The sequence below is a fragment of the Monodelphis domestica genome, chromosome 3 (assembly GCF_027887165.1).
Source record: "Monodelphis domestica isolate mMonDom1 chromosome 3, mMonDom1.pri, whole genome shotgun sequence".
Lineage (NCBI taxonomy): Eukaryota > Metazoa > Chordata > Mammalia > Didelphimorphia > Didelphidae > Monodelphis > Monodelphis domestica.
Window position 1 is genome coordinate 74,534,412 of NC_077229.1, and position 17,561 is coordinate 74,551,972.

General features: G+C 38.8%; 1 protein-coding gene across 1 annotated transcript in view; it reads right to left on the reverse strand.

Annotated features, from left to right (window-relative positions):
• The window catches only part of LOC103099055 (semaphorin-4D-like), an 89,087-nt gene extending 72,821 nt beyond the window's left edge, over positions 1-16,266 (reverse strand). The window contains exons 1-2 of the mRNA XM_056822159.1: positions 16,141-16,266; positions 6,781-6,923 (exon numbers count right to left, since the gene is read on the reverse strand). Coding sequence (XP_056678137.1) covers positions 6,781-6,810 — 30 coding nt within the window. The 5' untranslated portion in view covers positions 6,811-6,923; positions 16,141-16,266. The remainder of the gene's footprint in view (positions 1-6,780; positions 6,924-16,140) is intronic.
• Positions 16,267-17,561: the final 1,295 nt, after the last annotated feature.

Sequence of the window (17,561 nt, forward strand, 5' to 3'; positions counted from 1 at the left end):
AAGATCACCTACCCATCAAAACTGACTTTATACTTCTAGGGGAGAGTATGGGCCTTTAACAAACTAGAAGACTTCCAAATATTTGTAAAGAAAAGACCAGAACTAAACAGAAAATTTGACATTGAAATAAAAAAAACAGGAGAAACATGAAAAGGCAAATAAGAAAGAGAGGGATCTTATTTTCTGTTCTCTAAGAGCCTCAAATAAGGCCAAATTGTTTATATTCCTATATGGGAAAATGTTATTTGTAACTGTTAAAAATTATATTTACTATTATAGTAGTTAGAAGAATTATCCATAGGTAGAGATTGGGGTACTAAGTGGTTTAAAATCATATATTAAAAAAGAAGAAGAAAGCGGGGGGGGGGGGAAGAAAAGGGCACCAAGAGAAACTTGAAAGAATAAGAAAATTAGGATAATCCATACTGCACAAAAAGGCACACAGGAATGGGAGGGGAAGAATATAAATATGAGTGGGAGGGGAAGAATACAACTATAAGAAGGAGAGGAAGAGAGTGCTAAAAGGTAATACTCAAACCTTATTCTCAGTGGAATCAATTCCGAGAGGAAAGAGTATCTAGATCTATTGGGGTATTTAACTCTATCTTACCCTACAGGGAAGCTGAAAGGGGAAAACTAAGGGGGGGGGAGAGTAGGAAGGAGAGTTTAAAAAAGGGGGGAGGGAAAGAGAGGGGAAAGTGAATTTAATAGACTCTAAAAAGATAAAAGGGGAATAAAAAGGGAGGGGGCAGAAAGGGAGAGTGGGGAGGGAAGCAATACAAGGGGGGAGAGGCTGGGGGGTAGTTTAAAAATACCCCAAAAGAAAATTAAGAGAGGAATAAGAAGGGAGGGGGAGAAAGGAAAGTAAAATAATGGTGGGGATTAGGGGGCCTGATTAAAAATAGAATACTGGTGTAGACGGAAATAATGAAAGAGGAAAGGGCAGGACAAGGAGAGAAAATCAAAATGATGGGGAATACACTGATAGTAATCATAACTTTGAATGTGAATGGGATGAACTCACCCATAAAGTGGAAGCAAATAGCAGAATGGATTAGAAACCAAAATACTACCATATGTTGTCTACAAGAAAGGTAGGTAGATACGCATAGGGTAATAGTAAGTGAATGGCGCAAAATCTATTGGGCATCAACTGAGAAAAAGAAGGCAGGAGTTGCAATCATGATATCTGACAAAGCCAAAGTAAAAATAGATCTAGTTAAAAGAGATAGGGAAGGTAATTACATCCTGATAAAAGGCAGTATAGACAATGAGGAAATATCAGTACTCAACATGTATGCACCAAATGGCAGAGCATCCAAATTTTTAAAGGAGAAACTAGTGGAGTTCAATGATGAAATAGATAGAAAAACTATACTAGTGGGAGACCTGAACCTTTCTCTATCCGAAGTAGATAAATTGAACCAAAAAATAAATAAGAAGAGAAGTGAATGAAATCTTAGAAAAATTATAGTTAGTAGATACAAATGAAGTGAGGACCCAAGCCACATAATCATTAAGTCTGGTGCAGAATTCAAATTCAGATCTTCCTGATACCAAGTCTCACATTCTACTTATGAGGCAGCTAGGTGACACAATAGATAAAATACTAGGTCTATAATCAGGAAGAACTGAATTCAAATCCAGATTCAGATGCTTTCTAGATGTATGGTCCTGGAGAAGTCACTTCACTTCTGTCTCGGTTTTCTCAACTATTAAATGGGGGATAATAAGCCCCTTCCTCCCAAGGTTGTCATGAGGATTGCATGAGATAATAATTGTAAAGTGCTCAGCAAGATGTCTGGCCCACAGTAGGCATTTAATGACTGCTTATTCCCTTCCACCCTCTTATCTATTAAACCAAGCTGCCTCAATTCCATTTCTGGTTTATTAGCTTCCTAGTCATTTCAACTGCATATGCTATTGGGATGATCTGATCAAACTTGGTCTACTACTAACCTTTCTGCAACCTTGTTTTCTTCTCTACTCATAATCTCCCACCACCCTCATTCATACTGTTTCACAAATTTATCTGTGTTCTAAACAAGTTGTTCCTGAATACCTTTTGAGGGTGTCATGCATTTGCTGGAGGAGGCAATATAGATTCTACTGTCCAGTTCCTTGTGGCAGTTTTCTTATATGATATGATGACATGTCTTTTCCTTTATCCATTTCTCTCTATCCACAGCTCATTTGAATAGGATGGGTTGGAACTATCTCAACTGTATTCCATGTCTCATTTTTATAATTTCTTCTAACTTCGTATTGATCTTGGCTTTTGCACTTATGGGTTAATTTTGTTTCTTGGCTTAAGTTGAGAAGCTAATTTCAGAAACTGAAGAGGTGATAAGACTCTCCTGATCATTTCTCAACATTTGTCAACAGTCTCTAAAAAGGCAGTTGTGTAGTAAATATTACCCTTGAACTACTCTTTAAAAAGGTAAAGAAGAACCAAATGCATTATTGATTTATGGGGTTTACTGAGGGATGTAATACAGCTGCCTGGGCCCTAAGATGATAGAGAAAGGTACTAAGATACAATCTCTCCCCAGAGAAAGTCTCTTGTCTCAGCAGCTTTATATGTTTGGAGGGTAAGAAGTCATAAATCTTCAGCAGTAATGATCTTATTAAGTCACCGTTCTCTTGTGAACAGTATAATTTGAGGCTTAGACTGCTTTTGTTGCATAGATAAAGTATTTATTACTTTAAAAGTAAGTACTTTTATCTTTTGGGCATTATGCTATGAGCTGGGAATATAAATGTGAGCAAACAATATAGCTGCTACCCCCAAAGAGCTTACATTTGGCCTGGGGAAGGCAATCTCTAAAAAGGAGTTAGAAGGGCTGTAGAGAAGAAGGGTAAACCTACTGGTAAGGAGGTGAAGAAGTCCGGAGAGTGAGTCCATCTCAGAATGAGAAAAAGCTTCCATTCTGACAGAGTTTATCTGTGGAGTCTCACCTTAGAGATGTCTTTGAAGGTTTGGAGAATGTGGACTCTGTAAGGTATATGTAGTTGACATAGGTATAAACAGCATATTTCATTAGTGTTTACCAAGGGACTTTAATTTATTTTTAAAGGCAAGAATTTATTGAACACTGTCATAAAGGGGACTATTATTCATAAAATAAAGAAACTAAAACTAAACTAAGGTTAACTTATTAAATTAACTATAAACTTTACTTAAAATACAATCTTTTAAAATGAGGCACAAAATACCAATTTTACAGATTCATCAGGGAGCGTTTTGGCAACTCTTGTATGCAAACCTATGGTGGCTGAACTCACGGACAGTCTTTCTTAGCTCATAACTGTTCTTTTGGACATCTCAGCCTTGGCATACATTCAAATCCTCAGCAGCTTCAGACACAAGAGGCTGTTATCTGGGTTATGTGGGCTTGTACTTGATACTTTCTACCAATTAGTTTAAAGATGAAACATTATCTCATCCTGTTTTTTCTTAGTCAATAACTAGCCCAGTGCAAGTGCTAATAATTATACTGAGAATGACCTTGAAGATTTCTTTCTTACTGTTATATTAAAGTGGGAAAAGAAATGGGGTGAGGGTCCTGCACAGTAGGGGCAGAAGTTACAAAAATTGTTGTCAGACTTTTATAGGAAAGTTAGAGGTTATAAGTAGTTATGGGAATTAACTCAAAGTACAAACAAAAAGAGTTACTTTTATATGCCATGGTTTATAAACAAGGGTCATATACACCATCTATTTAATCGCTGGTTCTTTTATACAGGATGATAATCTCCCAAAATGGAGGCTATAGTGGCGAATTCAACATATGTACAATATCAATAACAAACAATAACCAATTTACCAAGAAGTACCATAGTCTTCATCACTTAATCTTACACATAAAAGCAGAAATTCTGACACCAGAAACACCTTAGTTACGAAGAAGGTCCCTGAAGACACAGGAAGCATTGGCAAATAAAAAGCTAGCTAAAACAAATATAAACAAGGATACGTTATCTAATCATAACTAGGTTCTCACCACTATAAGGGAAGTCCTTTATTCCTAACCAGTTCTCTATCCCATTCCTTAGTCACCCAATCTAGTTCAGGGTGGAAATACAGTAAATAAACACTGGCAAGATCCCATTTCTAAGTAGCATGAAAGCTTTAATTCTCCTTTTAGGAAGGGCTGGTTTGCCCCTCTTTAGGCATTTGTGGCTCTACTCCTGGAGTCTCATTATATTATTGCCAGATTTAGTAGGGACACCTAATTGGATTTAGTCCTTTTGAACTCAGCTCTTCAAACTCAAGCTACCACCACCATTGCCAGGAGCAGGGTCTTCAGGCTACCACTTCAAGCAGTGGTCAGTCTAGAGAGGCCGATTCACTCTGTACTTAAGCTAGACTGATTCTTGAAGTAGATGCCATCTATCACCAGAACTCTTCCTGAAGTCTTTACAATTTGTGTCTCCTTGGAATGGCCTTCAAGAACCCATAGTCCTTGAGATTGGGCATCCACAAAAATTTACAGAAGAGGCCCAATTCAAAGCACACATGAATTCCTGATTCTCCTGAGTCGTTGACCCAATTTACCTAATTCTCATCTTGTATGTGTACACAGGGACCACAAACATCTGATCTAGGTGAAGTAAAGCATAAATGTAGTGGGAAAAATAATATATTTCTGAGAATTTATTTACTTTCTATTTAGTTATGTCCTATCACTATTTTCTTGCCTTGGCATGGATAACTCAGAATGGACTATGATTCTGGTCATTAGTATTATGAACTATAATGGTGAAAGTGGCCCTTAGAGATAGAGCAGTAGAAATACTAGATTTGTAGTCAGAAATTTGACTGTTCAAATGGTCCCAGGACTCTACTTGAATCTCAGCTAAGTTAGTGCAATGGAAGATCACTGGGCTTGGAGACAGAAACAACTGAGTTCAAATCTTGTCTCACACACTTAAATAGCTAAGTAACTCTGGGTAAGTCACTTAAAAAAATCTTTGTTTACTTCAGGTTCCCCAAATGTAAAATAGGTCAATTATAGCATATACCTGGCAGGGCTGTTATGAGGATCAAATAAGATAATATTTGTAAAGTATTAAACACATTGCCTGACATACAGTAGGCACTGTATAAATATTCTTCCTGTCCTTCCTAGCTATACTATTTACTGTCTAGGATGCCTTAACAAAACACTTTACCTTGCTGTGTCTTGGTTTCCTCATCTGAAAAAAAATTATCTATGCAACTACTTTCCCAGATCACTGAGGATTAAATATGCAATATAAATGACAGCTATTATTATTACTTAGTGATGTGATCAGAATTCTTTTCACAAATGCAGCCTCTTCCATGCCTCAATCCTAGTGAGTTTCTGCAACTGAAAAAAATCAACTGGTAGTCAACATTATAGGGATGAGCCTCACTGTACTTGGCTCTGCTGGTATTCTGACAGAAGTCAGTTTACCACTCTAAGTGTATTTAAAGTTTTTCCAACTGGGTAAGGCCTACCACAGTTTATGTTCCATTTATAAAGCCATTTTTATCCTAAGAAGTTTGCAATAGTACACCCCAGTGGTGCATCTAAGAAAGTCTCTGGTAGGGGATTATTATCACTATTGTGATTGCCTGGTGCAATCAACAAGCATTAATTAGATGCTTACTCCATGCTGGACCCTGTGCTAAGTAATGGGGAGTTAAAAAAAAAAGGCAAAAAGAAGGCCCTGGTCCCTCAAGAAGCTCATATTCTAATGGGGGGAGACAACAAGTAAGCATTCAAATCCATAACCTCTTCATGTTATGAGGAGGAAGGTGAAACTAAGGAGATGATGCAGTTGGCTCACAGTCATACAAAAGAGGAGGTATCAGCAACCAGATAAAATTTTCTGAGCTCTTTCTGCTCATCAGAGAGCTACTGCAGCCTGCTCCATACATGAATCTGAGGTGGATGGCCTCAGAAAGTGCAAAGGGCATCTGGCTAACTTGAATGACTGGTACTTTAGATAGTGCAAGGTACCAGCACCATGAGCATTTACTCAAGGCTCATTCATGAAGGCCACACTATCATAAATGGGAACAGCCTAGCCCTGGGGGCCAAACTTTAAAGCTGGAGAGGACCTGGATAACTTTCTCCTCAAATCTTTTTGGTTTTGAGTTAAGGAAAGGAAGGATAGGAGGCATGACCAAAATCATACAGTGAAAGAGTAAACTGCTCAATACAATAAAATACTACTAAACAGTGGGGGAATAAGGAGGGCGCTAACTCCAGTTAACAGTGAACAGAGACCTTTGATGAAGACCAGCTGATATCCACTAAAGACCTCCTCGGGTACCTCCTTGTGCTCTTTGTGTGTGAACCTATATGCTTGAATACTTGTCAGTTCAACATCAACTCTAGAATGTTCTATTATACTAGAAAGGCATCAAGTTTAGACCGAACAACAGACTGTACACCTATCATCTGAAGACAGCCAGCCTAGCTAAGTTCAGAAAGTATCGTCACCAGACACTTGGCCTTTAGGGGATTTTGGGGGTTAAAGCAACTCAAGAATACTATCTACTAATATGTATAAGAAGAATATTTGCATTATTGGAGGGAATACCCATACTGACAAAGGCTTAGCTTTTTGTAGTACAGAAATGTTTTATATATCTGAATGTTTAGTAATATGTTGTATTTTAAAAGGGTTTTGTTGTACCCAATGTATAACCTACTCCCACCCCAAACAAGTTCAACTTAATTCAGACAAAGGGAGTCTAAGTGGAAACACCTAGAAAAAAAATAAGGTTAAAAATAACTAACTTACACGGTCCACTTCTCTAGTGATGTCATTCATGTCAACGGCAAAGACAGCATCCCTGGCGCCGATAAATAAGGTTTCAGTTTCTTTATTCACTAAGAATGTTGAAAAATTGGAGAATCCTGATTTTCCAAATTCTTTGCTGCCATCTAAAACAATAAAATTCAAAGGGTGTTTCCATTTAAAAATTCCCCAATGAGATGAAAATTTTAAAAAATGAGTTATTTTTTTCTCCTAAATCAGTATTCACTTAGGAAATCCATTTCTGATGGAAGGCAGAGCCTTCTATTGCCAGGTCTGCAGACAGCAACTGAAAATCATTACTGATAGTAGATAGCTTCACTTTTAAAATAAATTCCTGCCAAAACATGATAAATTACTATAGAGCAAAGCAGAACAGAGTTGTAAAAAATGGACATGAAGACCTCAAATATGCTTTCCCTATAGTAACATTTTGAAAGACTGTGTGTGATGAATTTAGTCCAAAAAAGAAATATGAATTCAAAATGAAAATATCATCCTCAGCTTTTTATTGCATTTGGTCATTTGAAAAAAATAGACTGCCGTCATTTTTCAATTTCTAGCCATGTCTTTACTATTTTCTATATTTTGTTACTGGATCAGTCTCATTTTAAAATATACTTTTTGTCTTTTCAAGATTTTCTCTTCTTGATGAATATAGATATGTTTTGATTTAAAGAAAACTGATATGAAAATATAAAACAAATTATATTATGGTCTTAAAATTATTTTTCTTACTAAATAAGTTTCTTAAGTAGTTATTCTGCTGAAATTAAACATGTTTTAAAATTATAAATAACTTGACCCAAAGAGGGAGAAAGTTAAAGCAATTTAATATCAAAGTGTAAGGCATTAGTAAGAGAAGACAACTCAATCCAGTGGAAAGAGTACTACCCTTGTAGTTAGAAAGACCTGGTTCTAAATCCCGCTTTTGACTCCTACCAGTTGGGTGACTAATAGAAGGTTTGGTTAGCTTCTCAGTTTTGTTTTTTAATCTATAAATCAGGGATAGTAATACCTGCTGTATATCTCACAGTGTTGTTACAGGGTATAATCATGTGTCATTATACAAACATTAACTGCTATTACTACCAATTGAAAATAAATTTGAAACGAGATAATCCCCAAATTTATTATGTAAAAATCCCAAGGATGTCAGAGCAGGAAAGACCTTAGAATAAGGATGAACAGGGCTGGACAGGATCTAATAAAACAAAGAAAAAGCAAATTAGTGATAGGAGGGCGACAAAACACAGAACATCATAGCTGAAAGAACTGTAGGAAGGAAGGGATCAAGCATTTATTAAGGACCTACTATGTGCCTGGTACTGTGTTAAGCTCTCATCTGATCCTTAAAACAACCCACGTGAGGATGAGTCTATTTTTACCCTTATTTTATAATTAAGAAAACAGGCAGTTAGAGGTTAAGTGATTATGTGACCAGTGCCACATGGTAAGTGTTCAAAACCACCTCTAAACTCAGGACTTTCTGACTCCAAAGCCATCATTCCATTTAGTTTGCTACGTATCTACTTCTAGGCCCCACATCATCTAATCCAAATTCTTCATTTGACAGACAGGGAAATTAAGGCCAAGAGAAGTCAAACAGATATCACTGAAAAAGGTGAATTCAAATTGTAAAAATCTGATTCACATTTTATATCAGGAACAGTTTTACAATACAAAGTAAGGCAAACTGGTATAAGGCCAATCGTCCCTCACTTCTGAAGCCAGTTTACTTGAGCAACAGGTATGATGATTAGAAAAGGGAGGGGATACAGAGGTGTATCCTTTTGAAGAAAACCTCATATATAAAAACTGAAACTTATAAAACAAAAATATTAGAGGATAACTCACTTTGCCAAAGAATTGTAATGATAATTTCATAAACTTTTATAACCCTCACATCTAATTTTACACTCTATTCTTAATTAAGATAATTATACCTACATTACAATTATCATTACAGAATGCAGCACTAGGAAAATTTAAACTTCCCTATTTTATTAAAAGATGTGACTTGGAGTGAGAAGTTGAGAGAACCAGGTTTAAGTCTGGCTTGTCTTACTCTCTGTATAACAGTGGGCAAATTGCTCAGTTTCCTTTGGAAAATGAACACAATCCCTGCACGCTCCACCTCACAAGGCTGCTGTGAGTAGAGCACTTCGTAAGGTTGAAGTGCTACAACAATAAGGCTAATATTCTTTACCAAATTTCACTATTTGTAGGTAAAGCAAGTATATATGTGTATTTATACACACATATATACATATACATATGTACACACACATACCTCCTTTTACTAATTTGAATTAACTAGGTAGGGGAAAATGAAAATTTTTAAGAACAGAATTTAAAAAAAAATCCTTATCTTCTGTCTTAGAATTGACAAGGCAGAAGAACAGTAAGGGCTAGGCAACTGGGGTTAAGTTAACTTGCTTAGTATCACACAGCTAGGAAGTGCCTGAAGCCAGATCTGAACCCCAGATCTCCCATCTCTAGGCCACCTCTGCCCACTGAGCCACCTGGTTGCCCCTACAGAATTGTTTTTTGAAGAGGAGTTTTTATATCTTTACATAAGAAGACTGACTTTAATTCTTAACAAAATATTTCTAAATAAGACATTTTGTCAGGTTTACTTTAATTAAAAGAGATTAATCTGTGATTAGCATTGCCACTTGAATATAGTTATAATCCTTCAAATCTGTTCAATAGTTTAAATATACTCCCTTATATCTTGTTTAACAGTACAAAATTATAGAACATCAAATCCAAAGCCCCCATTTTAAAGATGAGAAGAACTAAGGTCCAAAGAATCAAAATGATTACTTTGCCTACTAAGATCACAGGATTTGAGATATGGAAGAGATTTTAAGATACCAACTTAGTCAAATGCCCTTAATTTTACATTCAAGGAAACTGAGATGGAAAGATATGTCAAAACTCAGAAGATCGTAGGATTTCAAAACTGACCTTGGAGATCATTTAATTCAATGCTATCAAAAAATAAACATTAAAAAAGTTTTATTGCTGCTTTTTGCTTTTTATATTAGTGTCCATGTCCCCCAATCCCATTCCTCAACCTCTACCACATAAAATGAATCTAATTTTTGGTAACAAAAAAACCCCAGCCAAAACAAATCCTCCTGGCACAATGACTACACCCAAGAGTGCTTTTTGTCTACCTTTCTATCTGAACAAGTGAAGTGTGTTTCATCATCTTCATCCTTGGCTTTTTGAGATTTTTGAGGTCCAGAGAGATGAAGTGTTGGGCTTGAGGTCATGGAACACGTGAAAGGCAGGACCCAATGATACAGGTTGTTTAACTCCAAGTTCAGAGTTCTTTCTACTATTCTACCACCTAGTAAACATCAGAGTGAAGGACAAGTCTTTGGATTCAAGGTCTAAGTTGTCTGCATATTAAGTTCCACATTCTTTATCTCCAACAGGAGCAGTCAATGAATGGCAATGGCTGGAGGTGTCTTCCTTCTCCAGTGGACAGTGCTGGGATAAACCGGAGGCAGGACACCTGCCTACCTGAGTTCAGTAACAATTACTCTACAATAAAGCCAGTTAGGAGTTCCAAGTAGGTCACTTACTTTGATAGTTTATGGTTTTTCTAGGAATGCAGCTGAGAAGAGATGCTTCCATCTGTTGGATTAATTCACAAAAAGCAAAGGCAAGGAGAGCAGCCCAAATGTTCATTTTCAAGTATCCAGCTCCAATAAAACTTTCTCAGACTCTGTTCTTAGACCGTGACAATCCTGTCAAAATCTCAAAAGCAGACATGTGGCAATTTTAATGATTTCTCTATAAAGTTGGGAGCTTGCTCCCATTTCCTCTGAAAATAATTGCTTTTAGCAACATCAGTCAGATGTGCCCTAAAAACTGAAAGTAGTTTTAAACAATGGCCTTGTTACACAAAACCTCTGACAAAGGCTTCAACCTGAGCAATTAAGAATTTCACATTTCTCTCTGGCAGAGGCAGAGTGCTTGGACCTCATCATCAAAACAGCTATCTTGCTGCGGAGCATTTCTTTTTGTCTAGAAATGGTATCTTTTGGCAAAACACTGAGCAGCCTATTGTCAGAATCCGTCTTATACTGAGTGGGGCCTGTTCATGAAATTGGCCCAACTATCTACACTATATGACTATAATGAAGATCAAATTAAATTGACTACAACAAGCACTGAGTAAGCGCCTATGTGCTAGGGACTGGGGATACAAAAATAAAGACGCAATAATCCCTGCCTCCTGGAAATTTATGGGGTTTTTAAAAGTTTATTTATTTAATTTAGAATATTTTCCACAGTTACATGAATCATATTCTTTCCCTCCCATAGCCAACAAGCAATTCCACTGGGTCATTGCATTACATGTGTCATTGATCAAGACCAATTTCCATATTATTGATATTTGCACCAGGGTGATTGTTTAGAGTCTACATCCCCAGTTATAGCCCCATTGACCTATGTGATCAAGCAGTTATTTTTCTTCTGTGTTTCTACTCCCACGGTTCTTTCTCTGGATGTGGATAGTGTTCTTTCTCATAAGTCCCTCAGAATTGTCCTGGGTCATTGCATTGCTGCTAGTACAGAAGTTTATGGGGGTTTTAAGGTAGTATACACAAAGTAATTTCAAAAGAAAAAGAGTGCTAAAAACTGGAGGCGAGTGGGAAAGGAGGTCGCACCTGAGCTCTGCTTTGAAGAAAGGCAAGAGCTCAGAGTCAAGGGCAAGAGGCAACAGGGTGATATATTTCAGATGTTGGGAGGGAGGGATAGAGGAGTATCACATGCAAAGGCAAAGAGGCAGGAGATTAGAATGTTGTGTCCCAGAAGTAATGTGAAATCACACTGAAAAGGTAGGTAAGAACCAGACTGGGGGTGCTTTTTCTCTGACACAATGAGGATGAAACAATGGCTAGAAAGAAAGACCCTAACATCTTCACACCTAGGGATTCAAGTCCTCCTACAAAGGTCCAAACATGACTAGCTATCTGTTTAGCCTCATCACCACCATTTACCTTTATATACTTTCTGCCTGGGTCAAACAAAACTGCTGAAAACCCCCTCTCCCTGTCTACTGCCCATCATGTTGGTCTCCAGGCCTAACTAAGATGCTACCTTCTAAATTGAGCCTTCCCTGATACTACTTACTGCCTTTCTGAATGAACATAGCACCTTTTACAGCTCTGGGTATGTTATAATTCAATGCAATTCAAAACATGTTTCTCAAGTGCCTACCAAGTCTAAAGCACAGGGCAGCTAGGGGGACACAATGGATAGAATTCTGGGCCTGAAGTCAAACCTGAATTCAAATCCAGCCTCAGACACAAGCTGAGTGATCCTGGGCAAATCACTCAAACTCCCAGCCCCAATTTCTTCATTTGTAAAATGGGGGTATTAATAGCACCTCCCTCCCAGGGTTGTTGTGAGAATCAAGTAGGATATTTGTAAAAGCTTTTAGTACACAGAAGGTACCATAAAAATGTTAGTTATTGCTAATAGTTCTAGGGACTCAGCAAGACTGAGAAGTCCCTGACTTCAAGGAGCACACATCTCCTTGGGGGTAAAATTGCTTAGGAATTAGTCTTACAGGAGGAGATTATTGTGGAAGTTGAATAAAGAATAGGTTGGTGAGGGGAGATACTAAGGGATGTCATTATGAATTCCTCCTCTTAATTACATTCAAAGCTCCAGGTCAGGTGCTCTTCTAAATCTTCTAGTCCCTCTAATGGATTTCTGGTGGAGGTTTAAATCGATCCAACCATTCTGGAAGGCAATTCCGGTAACCATGCCTGGAGGCAAAAAAATTCCGGAAGGCAAAATGTCCAAAAGGCTTTAAAAGAGTACATGTCCTTTGATCCAGCAATACCACTTCTAGGTTTGTATTCCAAAGAGATTTTTAAAAAGGGAAAAGATCTGTTTGTACAAAAATATTTATAGCTGTACTTTTTGTGGTGGCAAAAAAATGGGAAAATATGGGGATGTCCATTGATGGGGGAATGGCTGAACAAATTGTGGTATATGATGTGGTAATGGAGTACTATTATGCTATAAAGAATGATGAATTGATGGATTTCTGTAAGAACTGGATGATCTACATGAACTGAGTCAGAGTGAAATAAGCAGAATCAGATGTTATGTACAGTAACTGAAACATTGTGGGATGATCAAATGTGATTGACTGTTACTAAAAACAATGTAATGATTCAGGACAATTCTTAGGGACTTATGAAAAAGAATCTTATCCACAGTTAGAAAAAGAACCTCGGGAGCAGAAATCCAGAGGAAAACATGATTTATCACTTGTTTATATGGGTGTATGATTTGGGGTTTTGGTTTTAAAAGATTGCTCTATTACAAAAATGAATAATATGGAAATGGGTTTTGGGTGATAATATATGTATACCCAATAGAATTGCTTGTCAACTCTGGGAGGGGAGAGGGAAAAAGGAAGGGTGACAAGAAGAATCATGTAACCATGGGGAAAAATGTAAAAATAAAAAAAATCTTTTTAAGGTAAAATTTAAAAAAATCTTCTTGTCCCCAACGTAGAGAAGATATTCAATAAGTATTTGTTGAGTAAATTTATTCATGAAAGCAAAAAGCTAATAATGTAGCCAAGACAGTGGAAAGGGCCCCTTGATCTGAATCAAGAGCTCTGGATTTCAATACTGTACTTGTCCTTAAATCATGTGACCTTAAACAAATCAATTCCTTTCTCTGTACCTTAGTTTCCTCATCTGTCAATTGTGATGGTTTTGCTAGATGATCTCTAACGTCCTTTCTAGCTCTAACACTTAAGATTTTAATTTTTAAACAATTACATGTTCAATAAAGTAACAAGAATCATTTTCTTTTGTGATTAATGACAATTCTCTTCATTGCTATATTGTCATGCTGTGTGTGTATATGCTGGGGATAACCTTTTTTAAAAATTTTATTTGGGAGTGAATATATGATAAAGAGCTTCCTTATAATAACCAAGTGTATCTTCAGTGAAATGCTGAATTAAGCATTAATATATACTTGAGAAACAAGAATATGTGTTGTGTATGTGAGTGAATTCATGTATGTTTCATTTAATTAGGCTCAAGTTTTGCATCTTGCTTGAAAACCTGTCAGTAAATCTTTGATTAATAAACTTGCCCTTTGGTTACTCTTGAGACTTAAGCCAAAGAAAAACTAGGTTGATATTAAGGACAAGAACTGCTTTGCCAAGCCAGAGTTTTCCCTAAAGGGTCATTTGCTCCTTTTCACATGGCCAGTTCATTACAAATGGACTAATCTCTCAGAAGAGCACATCAAAATTTGCAGGCATTGTTTTTATGGGAAACCGAAAAAACAGTACAACAGTGAGGATACCTATCTCTGCCAATTATAATCATGGAAGGGGCAGATAACCATTTCTTTGTGCATAAAAAGGAGCAAAAAAATCTTTCACCTGGATTTTAATCTAAAACAGTATTTCCTATTTACATATAGTGTTTTACGGAGTGTTTGCAGCAGCTCAGTGAAGAAGTCAGAGCAGGGGTTGGCATAATAAAACTAGAATTGTTAAGGACATTGGAGATCCTGAGCCCAGGAGTCCTTATTAACCTTTATTGTGTCCTGGATCCCTCTGGAAAATCCAGTGATGCCTATGGATTCATTCATTCTCAGAATGTTTTTGTATAAAATGAAATACATAGAATTACAAAGGAAATTAAGTTGAAAAATCTAAAATTAACTGCTATACAATTATCAGAATATTTTTCAAAATATATGATCTATATCCAGCACTGGGTCTATTAATAATCATAAGAAGCATAAACAATACATGTGCAATAACTTTAATGTGATAGGAAAATATCTGATTTCTACTGGTAACAAAGTCACAGGTATTAGTAATACTGTTGAGATTTATTGACTATATGCATGTTTCTTCTATAATTTTCTTTCTTAAATTACATTTTTCAATGAACAAAATTGATTTTCTCTCTCCTCTCCCACCAATGTGGAAAAAATGAAAAACCAAGACCAAGATATAATGTAGCCAAACAAATTCTGCTAAGGGCCATGTCTGAAAAAATATGTTTCATTATGTATCCTGAGTCCATCTACCTACATTCATAATTGAACAAAGGTAAACTTCTCTTAGAGGTTAGAAAAAATTAAAATTAATTTTTTCCTGCCCAATCTTACCCATGGGCCCCTTAGCTAAGAACCCTTGCTGCAGTCCACCTCTTCATTTTATTTGTAATCATTGTCCATTGGAATAGGACTCTCCCTCAATGGTGGAGATTGATGATTACCCAATGCCCCACACTCCTTGGGTGTTCTGGGATTCGTCTGGCTTTCAGTCTTAAGAGGGGAAATGGCCACTCATTCTAACGTTTCTCCTATTGAAGAGAAAGAGAAAATCTGGGAGGCAGCCCTATAGGAGAATCGACGGTAGTTATTCATCTCCCTATCCTCAGCTAGCTACTTTAGACTTTGGTGGAATGCCCCTTTGAGGGAGCACCGGTGGAGTCCAGCTATCTTGCTCTCAGTGAGAGCTTCTTCAATCTGTATGGTCTGCTACACAGTCTCATGTATCTATTTACTCGGACTTCTGGTTTGCTCTCCATTTCCTATATAGGAAACTGGCAACTGGTGGGAAAGGGGTCTCGGGTATGGGGCTTGGGTCTCTCTTTTCCCCACTAAGGGACCGTGATCAGGAGTTTACTTCCCCTAGTCTGGTATCTTTGCCAAGAAAAACCCAAATGGGGCCACTGCTCAAACGACTGAATCACAACCAAAGGTTTATCCAGGACAGTGGGTGGTGCAAGGCTTATTATTCTCATTTCACAAGGGGAAAACTGGGGCTTCGAGACATGAAGTGACTTCTGTCAAACACAGCTCCCAAAAGTCAGAGCTGGCACGGATTGGCGTAAGCCATCTCCAAGTACTAGCCCTCTCCCCCTTCCCCGAGGGCATTCTCAGAACCTAGCAGGAGGCCGGTGGGGCTTTCTCCCGACCCTCATTTGTTTGTTATACAGATGAGGGAATTAGACTGGAAGAGACGAAGTTACTGGCCTAAGGCTATTCTCCTAAGGCTATTCTCCTTCGGCAGGGTCCTCCCACCACAGCTGCAGGATAGAGCCTGGAATACTGGGAATAAATCAAGGAAGGCTTCCTGGAGGCAGGGTCCGGAGGTTCCCTGATACTAGAAGGGGTGAGGGGGGGGTAGGGCGGCTTCCCAGAAGAGGGGGGGGAGGCCCTGAAACTTGCCTTGGGGGCCATGTCAGCTGAGGGGTTACCCTTAGGGAAGTTAGAGAGGAGTGGCCAGGCTTTGGTTTCTACCCTCGGGGCCAGACTCACCCTCAAGTTGGGAAAGTTCCCCAAAGGCCGGGCAGCGAGGAAGATCCAGCCTCTTAGGAGACCCTCGGGACACTGGGGACACAGCGTCGACAGCAGTGGGGGATGGGGGCCGTTGGGTGTAACTAGTTCACGTGACCCCCGCGTGCTGACCTCCACCTTCTCTGCTGAGCATGCGCCAGTCTTCCTCTGCCCCTCATGGGGCGGGGCCTCCAGGGTATTCAGAATCCCAAATCTGAAGGATGGACTTTGGAGACCACGAGGCCCTCCTGTTCTGCGGAGGAAGAAAGGCCCAGGGACAGAAGGGGGCTTGCCCCTAGGTCACATGAGGATGAATGGCGGTCAGACCCAGAGACCTCTGACTTCCAAGTCAATTGCTCTATGTTCTCTTTAGTGGATCTCTCTGGCTCTGACATTCTGGATGGACCTTCCTAGCCCTGACATTGTATCCTAAGGTCTCTCCTTACTCTGATATCTGACATTCCCTCTTCTAAGGACTCTCCCAGCTCTGACATTCCCTGTTCTAAGGACTCTCCCAGCTCTGACATTCTCTGTTCTAAGCTCCCTCCCAGCTCTGACATTCTCTGTTCTAAGGACTCTCCCAGCTCTGACATTCCCTGTTCTAAGGACTCTCCCAGCTCTGACATTCCCTGTTCTAAGGATTCTCCCAGCTCTGACATTCCCTGTTCTAAGGTCTCTCCCAGCTCTGACATTCTCTGTTCTAAGCTCCCTCCCAGCTCTGACATTCTCTGTTCTAAGCTCCCTCCCAGCTCTGACATTCTCTGTTCTAAGCTCCCTCCCAGCTCTGACATTCTCTGTTCTAAGGTCTCTCCCAGCTCTGACATTCTCTGTTCTAAGGTCTCTCCCAGCTCTGACATTCCCTGTTCTAAGGATTCTCCCAGCTCTGACATTCCCTGTTCTAAGGTCTCTCCCAGCTCTGACATTCCTTGTTCTAAGGACTCTCCCAGCTCTGACATTCTCTGTTCTAAGGGTCCTCCCAGCTCTGACATTCCCTGTTCTAAGGTCTCTCCCAGCTCTGACATTCCTTGTTCTAAGGACTCTCCCAGCTCTGACATTCCCTGTTCTAAGGATTCTCCCAGTTCTGACATTCTCTATTCTAAGGTCTCTCCCAGCTCTGACATTCCCTGTTCTAAGGTCTCTCCCAGCTCTGACATTCCTTGTTCTAAGGACTCTCCCAGTTCTGACATTCTCTATTCTAAGGTCTCTCCCAGCTCTGACATTCTCTGTCCTAAGGGCTCTCCCAGCTCTGACATTCCCTGTTCTAAGGTCTCTCCCAGCTCTGACATTCTTTGTTCTAAGGACCTTCCCAGCTCTGACATTCCCTGTTCTAAGGTCTCTCCCAGCTCTGACATTCTTTGTTCTAAGGACCTTCCCAGCTCTGACATTCTCTGTTCTAAGGACTC